The sequence below is a fragment of the Anopheles bellator genome, chromosome X (assembly GCF_943735745.2).
Source record: "Anopheles bellator chromosome X, idAnoBellAS_SP24_06.2, whole genome shotgun sequence".
Lineage (NCBI taxonomy): Eukaryota > Metazoa > Arthropoda > Insecta > Diptera > Culicidae > Anopheles > Anopheles bellator.
The window spans coordinates 6068668-6077283 of NC_071287.1; the positions used below are offsets into that span (position 1 = coordinate 6068668).

General features: G+C 51.8%; 2 protein-coding genes across 2 annotated transcripts; one reads left to right on the forward strand and one right to left on the reverse strand.

The window, feature by feature from the left end:
• Nucleotides 1-261: 261 nt before the first annotated feature.
• Nucleotides 262-2175, reverse strand: LOC131213384 (uncharacterized). Its single transcript, XM_058207414.1, has one exon. The coding sequence runs from the start codon at nucleotides 2173-2175 to the stop codon at nucleotides 262-264; it is 1914 nt and encodes a 637-aa protein (XP_058063397.1).
• A 2306-nt stretch (nucleotides 2176-4481) lies between these two features.
• Nucleotides 4482-6410, forward strand: LOC131213386 (uncharacterized). Its single transcript, XM_058207417.1, has one exon. The coding sequence runs from the start codon at nucleotides 4482-4484 to the stop codon at nucleotides 6408-6410; it is 1929 nt and encodes a 642-aa protein (XP_058063400.1).
• Nucleotides 6411-8616: the final 2206 nt, after the last annotated feature.

Sequence of the window (8616 nt, forward strand, 5' to 3'; positions counted from 1 at the left end):
AATGAGGCAACATACATTTTGAGACGCGCGTGCTATCGCGGGACCGGTGCATCAAATTCGTCCATTGAAGGTTTTCTTTAGATGCTACCGTAAATGTCCTAGATAAATGTAATTTCGGCCCGTTCTTAGTAGTGGTACCCTAGCGCTACAATAGTACTAGGGAACCGGCTACACTGGGAAGAAACTGGAGATTTTACGGGGGCAACCCGGTGAGTGCGTATATTTCATTACTGTTTGGCCCTTTGCCGCCACGCGCCACATCTAGGTGTAGTAATCGAAAATCTGACTCAGCCAGCGAACCCGTCGGGACAGCAGTTCCAGCAACAGTGCGAGCAAACCGAATCCGTACGCACCCAACAGCACTTGGTACGCCCCGACCAGATGGGCGTTCGTGAGCGGCCGGGGACCGTTGGCCGGGGAGCGGCCGGTGTCGGCGAAGAAGTCGTAGTCCCCGTAGTTGCTCACCCAAAACTGCATCAGCCCACTCGGCACGATCCTGCGGATCTGGCGATCGAAGACGGCCGCCAGCATCGACCGCTTGTGGTAGTAGATGGTGACCGGGAACAGGGTGATGGGCTCGCGGGTGATGTGGACCCGGGCGCGGCGCTGGGCGCGCTTGGTCCGCCGGTTACAGTACGCCACCACGTCCATCGGGCAGACGACGGCCCGGTCGTCGTACCGGTCCAGCAGCCCCGACACCATGTCCCCGAGCGTGTCCCGCCCGGGCGGTATGAAACGGGCCCGGGCCCGAACTTCCGGCCGGTCGGTGAAGAAGCGCATCGCGATGTTGATCATGTGCAGCTCGAGGGACGACTCGTACACCTGCTGCAGGGACACCAGTGGCGGATAGTACGCGCTGCGCTGGAGGTACCGATACAGTGAGCCCTGGTAGAGCGAGCGCAGGACCAGCGTTGCCAGTAGCCAGAGGGCGAACAGGGTGCGGCCAAAGTTGCGGCTCGGTACGGCGGCCACCGCGCCACCGTAGAACATGTAGAGCGCGTGCAGCGGTGTCATTCGCACGCCGTCACTCCCGTAGACGATGGCCCGGACTGGTCGGGACGAGCGGGCCAGTGCCATCACCAGGGCTGCGGCCCCGACCAGGCTGGCGGCGAGCGCCAACCAACTGTCTGTCCGGAACGGGCGAAACAGCTTCTCGAAGGCAGTGTATGCACGGCCCTGGGGCACCGCGAACAGTATCCGCGAGGTGTAGTGGATGGCGCCGGGCTGTAGGTACAGGTTGCGTGTCGGGTCCACCGCCATGCAGGCGATCGCCAGGTCCACCAGCTCGTCCTGCACCAGCTTCATCGTGCCGGTGCTGTTACCCTTCGGTCCGATCGTACCCCACTGGACCTGGCCGGGCGATTCGGTGATGTTGACGCGAAACTGCAGCCGCTGCGAGAGTAACCGCAGCAGGTCCCCCTCGAAACCGCCCAGCTCCAGGTGGCCGTCGACCTTGGGGACCAGCACCGTGTACGGTTTGACCTCGAACGAACCAACCCGCAGGGTGCAGTTGTGGAAGGTAGTCAACCGCAACGGGTACAGATCCACCGAGCGTACACGTGTCCTGCCGAGTGGGTTCGATGGCCACCAGGTCGCCACCAGGTGTGCCCTTGCGATACGGCAGAACCCCGGGGAGAATGGGTGATAGGTGTACGCTGCCACCCTGGACCGCTCGGGCACCAGCACGTTCACGTTGATGATGTTGAGCTCGAACAGTTCCGCGAAGATACGGTCCAGCACGCTGGCCACCGCGTCTTCCGTGAGCACGATCAGGTAACGCCCCGATGGATCGCTTCTCAAGTCGCCCATCATCCTGTCCACGGTCCCGACGCTCTCCAGCAGCAGCAAGTTTCGCATCGGCGGTGCAGGGCTCCCGGTACCACCGTCAGACTCAGCCAATGGCGTACTTAACACTACGGTGAACTCGCTGGGGAGCAGGCGAAGTACGTGCTCGAGAAAGTCGGACACCACGGCGGACCTACTGCAAGCGTCCAGCCAGCCGCAGTAGATCTGCACCGGATAGAATGGGTGCCGAAAGTGATCCCTCAGAACCTGCACCACAACGTGCACTAGGGCAGGCTCACCGGGCTCGGCTGGTTGTAGCAGCACGGTCGGTGAGGTCCTCCCGGCCAGCAACGCACCGACCGCCAGAGGTAACCACTTGGCTAACTGCATTGCACAAATGAGCTACCTCATTTGCGGATCAGCCTTTATTTTGAAGACTTATCAAAGGCCCGCACCGTCCCGCCCATTCCAGCGCATTAGCGTCGGCTCATTAGTCGACCGGAACACAAAGGCGTCGACTGGACAGACAAAAGAGGCAGAGGCCGCCCGGAAAAAGCACACCGTCACAGAAAGCAACAGCGATTGACATCATCCTGGTCCTGCAGACCGACCGACAATCGACGGCCCTGCCGACTCGGCGCTCGGTGGTCGAATGTTATGTCTGGTAGTCGCCACAATACCCGTACAAAACCCCCCCCCGTCACTTGCTCGACGCCAGTTACCGTATTTTTTCCGTGTATAACGCGCACCTTTTTCCCAATGTTTTAAGCTCTAAAATCTGGGTGCGCGTTATACAAGGGGAGTAAAAATTTTGGCTCCTCTAAACATATAAATGGACTTTTTTCGGTACTTATTTTATGGTATTATTGAGTAAATTATGAAATGAAACATATGTTAGGAATATAATTATCCTTACGATATCGTCATTGAGTCATGGCAGGGAGTTAAAACAGATGTTGCTGTGAAATCATTCAAAAAATGTGGCATCAGCAACACTATGGATGGATCTGAAGATGTCGCAATTTTTGAGGACTCTTCAGAGAGTGACAATGAGGAGTACATTGAAGAGCAATTAGAGAATCTGAATTTGTCAGACAGCAGTGAATCTGAGTTTGAAGATTATTACGAAATGTAAACTACTAGTATGTCTTTTGCAATGTATACGCATTTTATCTTTAGTCTACTTTAGAATATTTAGAATAATACGAGGTGCGTTCAAAAAGTTCTGACAATTTTGTATTTACTCGGGTTACAAGTGTTCGATTTTCAAATTTTTTTCGGTGTTAGGTTGCTATTTACGTCACTCACTAATGGTGAAACTTTCGGCCAATTTGAATAATTAATAAATTTTGCAAACAACTGTTTTACTGTGCACGTGTCTTGGCCCATCGGCGATTTTTGTTTATTCCGAAAAATTGATGAAGAAGAATTTGTATCAAATTTTGTGTAAAAAACGAAATTAAAAGCTCGGACGAAATTTAAATGTTGACTGTAGCTTATGGTGATGCTACTAAAACCAAAAGCAGCGCTTATCAATGGTTCAAACTTTTTTCAGAGGGCCTAGAAGATGTGGACGTCAAAAAGCCATATTTGGTCGAATGTAAACAGTTTAGCTAACAGTTTTCTTCGATTACAGGGTCGTGGTGTATAATGAGTTGTTGCCAAAGGATAGAATAGTCAATAACGAATATTTCCTAATAGTTATGCACAATTTGCCCGAAGCAATCCGTCACAAACGCCCGGATTTGTGGGAAACCTAAAATTGGTTGTTGCACTTTTGCTAACAAATCGTGGTTTCTGCTCGAATTTTTGGCCAAAACAACACACTGATGATGCCAAAGCTACCGTTTTCTGTAGATCTGGCCCTCTGTGCCTTCTTCTTATTCCGGAAACTGAAGGAGGCCATGAAAGGACGACGCTACGATACGATTTAGGTGATAAAGACGGCATCGCCAATGAGAAAAATCTTGTCCAAGCAAAAAAGTTGTCAAAAATTGACCGATTACTCAAAATTTTTTCACCATCAGTCACTGACATGTGTAGCAACCTACCGCCACAAAAAATCGAAAATCGGATATACGTAGCCCACGTAAATACAAAATTTTCAAAACTTTTTGAACGCCCCTAGTACATCATTATCATTGGGTATTTGTTGGATATCTGAAATATGTATGATAAAAAAACTTTTTTTCCATTTTTTTTCTCTTAAAATATGGGTGCGCGTTATACACGGAAAAATACGGTACTCGACGAGCTCGACTTACAAACCCCCTTCATTTTTTTGCATAGATACAACTGGCGACCGGCGGCAATGTAATCACGCGTGTCCATTAACTGCATCGATGCACCCTGCACGTCTGCTGACGTCTGCACTTTCTGGGCCGACCTTGATCAGGCTAATGGGTTGTAATGGATTGATCGATTTTTCGATTCCCATCACGGTGGACTTGTTCGTAATGGACTTCTGGTGGTGGCTATTGGTTCTTCTGCCGTCAGTATCCTGTCGCTATCGCCGGGACATGCTAGTCGTTCGAGGTTGCAAATCGAGAATCGTTCCCGAGTTCCCTCGACTCGACTCAGACACACCCCGTGCCCGTGGCTTCGGATGAGTGAATAAAGGGAGACGGATGTGTGGCCCCTCAAGTGTTCCGGATTACATCATCGGGTCAATGTTAGCGTCTCTGGTACTGCCGATCATGGTGAGGCTTGTGTTCGCCACAGCGCCCGTGGACCGGGCGCTCAGTGCCCGTTGGGCCGCCTGTGCCGGTGACGTCATACTGCGGTACGGACCGACCGTCAGCCATCAGGTGAACGCGTTCGCGCTCCAGCGGGAGCCAGGGGCCCGGTTCCAGCGCGACCTTTTCGACCGCCTGTTGCCCCGGCTGATGCAGCGCCGGAGCTCCTTCACCGTGAACCTGGCACCGTACGAGACGACCACCGACTTCAACTACCGGAACCTGGTGCTGATAGTGCTCGACTCGTTGGCCCAGTTCACGGACGAGTACGTACCGAGGTTGGTGACGAAGAACGTCGAGTTCCGGGGGTACTTTCTGCTGCTGCTGCCCGCTCCGGCCCACACGGAGCCGGACATTCGGCGGACGATGCAGGAGCTGTGGAATCTGCGTATCCACAACGTCCTCATCGGGCTGAGTGCCGGGAGCCGCATCGATCTGTACACCTACCGGCCGTACGGGGCCGATGGGTGCTGCGAGTGTATCCGGCCCCGGGTAGTCGACCGGTGCGTCAATGGCCGACTGCAGCAGCAGTGGCAGCAGCAACAGCAAGGTCCGCGTAAGGGTTCCACCCAGCCGCTGTACGTCCGGTTTGGGCGCAACTTCTACGGCTGCCCGCTCCGGATCTCGAGCTTCGTGCGCGTCCCGTTCATGCAGTTCACCGACCACTCGCCGTCGGTGGTCGGCGGTCGGCCACAGCTGTCCGGGATCGAGGGTAACCTGCTGGAGCTGCTGGCCGTCAAGCTCAACTTCACGCCCATCATCGTCCAGCCACCGGACGGTCAGGTCTGGGGCCGGATCTACGCCAACGGGACGGCGGACGGGGCGATGAAGTTGCTGCTGGACGGGACGGCGCATCTGACGCTCGGTGGGTATCTCCCGTACCCGGAGCTCCTGTCCAGGACGACGCAATCGCGGAGCTACTACTTCAGTGACATCGTACTGGCCGTGCGGGAAGGGCTCGCACCGCAGACAGGGTTCGGGCGGTTACTGCAACCATTTCGCTGGCCCATTTGGCTGCTGGTCGGCACGGAGCTGCTGCTGGCGGCAGTGTGGTGCGGCTGGGGGCTGCTCCAGCGCCGCCACGCTGGTGTCCGGCTGGCGCTGGACGTTTGGCGAGCCCTGATTGGAGACTCGCTCCCGGTGCTGCCGCGCCGCTCGCTAACGCGCTTCCTGCTCGTGCTCTGGATCCTCCACTCGACGCTGCTGCGGGAGTGCTACAAGGGCTCGCTAGTGGGTTACCTGACTGCGGCGACCCCCCTGGACGACATCAGCAGCATCCGGGTGATGCTGGCGGGCGGATACCGGTTCGCGATGACCGAGTGGCTGTACCACCGGATTTTCGAGGGCCCGTCCTCGAGCTCGACGCCCGAGCTGCCCGGTGACACCCTCGTCCTGTTCGAGGCGTCCGAGGGCGAGCGGCTGCTCGAACGTATCCTGGCCAGCGGCGAGCGGATCGCCGTGGCGTACACGCGCGAAGAGATCATCAAGTTCAACGAGCGGGACCGGTCGGTGGTCAACTTCCGGACGGCGGACGAGAAGCTGCTGACCTTTCACTTCAGTGCGTACTTCAAGCGCTCCAGCCCGCTGGTGGATGGGTTCAACTGGTACATTCGCCGCATCCTGGCCACCGGTTTCATGTCCCGCTGGACGGCGGAAAACCTCGATACGCGCTTCCTGGTGCCGACCCTCGCTGCCGCCAGTGGCCAGGCGGAGGTGTTGCAGCTCACGCACCTGAGCAGCAGCTACCTGTTACTGACCGTTGGTCTGGCGCTGGCGTGTTTCACCTTTGCCGTGGAGCTGCTGGTGCTGCGCATCGGCGCAGGGCTACCAATGCTTAGAAGCCGGCCCGAAGCCCGGCAAACGCGTAGTGAAACTCGAGTAGCAACGTAACGTTGTCCCCGTCATGAATCGTTTAGGTGTGCTGCTCGAGTTGTGTTGCTACGGTGCTGACTGCTGCCTTGCTTGGACGTGTTTTAGCTCGTCGCCGATCTGCTGTTAGCTAAATCTGTATCCACCGTATGTGACTTTTTGCTGTTGCCAAAATTACCACCAAAATTTAATTATCGTAATCCAAAATTTACGTATCACTCCAAAAATAGCCGAATTGGAGCACCTTTCTAAGGCACGGTTTGGCACTGACACGGCGCACTAATAAGCAGCGAAAACTCGCAGCAGTTGCTGCAGCTGGCTAAACATATTCACTAATCAATATCCTGCATACGAGTATGTGCGACCGTATCAAGAATAACTGTAATATCTGTAACTCGCATTGCACGTTCGTTCGGCAGAGCAGACGTATCAAAATAAAAACAACTTGTGGGGCTACCATAGCATGTCATAGACACCGTTTATTGGGATAGAGTACCAAAAATGCATAAATTAAAGTACTGAAATGTAGTGCAATTTTCGCTGCCGTCCGAATCGACGGATTGCTCACCCACACATTGTCAATTTCAGTTCAAGCCCGTAACCTTACATGTCAATCGTAGCCTGTTTGGCCGTAGTTTGTAATAAAGAACGCAATCTGCAATAACGCAATCAATAATAAGGAACGCAATCATGAATAAAGAACGGCTAAAGAATGGGATGTGAATCTGGGTACTTCGGCTCCGACATGAGTTCGTATCTAAGTGCATCAACAAATCTTGTAGACCTCCTCTTATTTTAAAGATGTTTTTGGTAGAATCGTACATATTGTTCGATTGTTAGTTCTGGTTTGACCACTGGTTATACTGTTTCATCACGCTTAGACCACGATAATTTTGGCCAGATGGTAATTCGAGCCATCTTGTTTGTTGGTGTAAATAGGGTGGCGCCCAAACATCGAGCTTCTTCGTGAATTCAGCTTTGCGCAAATGGCTTAAAACTAAGTCCTGCTCAATGCTCTGATTACTAAAATGCTGACCAATTTTGGATTATTTATGTGATTTTATCGACATTTTTGATGGCGGGTCTGCCTCTGCGAGGTGCATCTTTAACATAAAAAATAACCGAACCGGGTAAACGAAACCAAAATGGCACCTAGCTCTAGCTGTTAGAGTATCGGTAGCATAAAAACCATGCGAGATTTGAGAAGCCTAGCTTGAATTTTCGCCTTTTTCAAAGAAAAATTGTAAAATGTTCCGAATTTTCTGTATGGTGACTTCTGGCTGGACAATATTTTTCAAACGCAGATGTATTGTGGCAAAAAGTGGCAAACAGGAATGGTATTCATTCCAGTAAACACTTATCAGGATTTGGTCGATTCGCTGCCAAGAAGGGTGCATAAAGTGCTTCAAAACAACGGTAGATACATGGGTTAAGGCCGGTCCACACGCTAAGATGCATCGCTACGAACGCTACGATGAGCAGCGATTATCGTAGCGATTATTGTAGCGTCTGGACCAGCCTGTACTGACTAATTTTGAAATAAAATATTTACTTTTGATAGTAGCAAAAGTGTAAACCGTGTGAATTCATTAAAATTTGCCTTATTCACAGATTTAACTATTTTATTGGCCAGGCACATTTTACTGCTCTCTATTGAAAAGGGTGTGCCTGTCAAAAATTGGTCAACTTCAACCTGACGCATAATTTTTCATAGTGCATAAAAAAATCTTGTACCCCTCTCATTTTAAAGATGTTTTTGTGTAGTATCATACATATTACTCGAATTTGAAATTTGTCCTTCATTTTTGGAAATGGCGTCTTTAAACAGATTCTTGGACAGAAATACTATATGGAAAGTGAAAGAAGAAAGGTAGTAGAGATTTTGTAAGAACATAAAGCTGTCGAAATTCGCAAAGTAATATCTCGTATGGCAGGCTATCTGTTCGTATGATTTAAAAAGTGGCATTTACATCGCGATCGGGACCATCAACCAGGAAATTTGTGTCCGAGGGTGCCTAAATAAACGTCTTTGCCTTTCCTAAAAAAGTGCAAAGGTTCTTTTCTGTTTTAGATGGATTTAGCATCTTGTAAATATGGGAAAAATGCCATGAAGCGGTATGCCGTAATCAACGTCCAGGTGGTGTCCAAAACATGAACCCCGCCAACACGTCAGAACTTTGCCCAATCGAAAACCATTGGGACATCATCAACCGAAACCTCAAAAAGA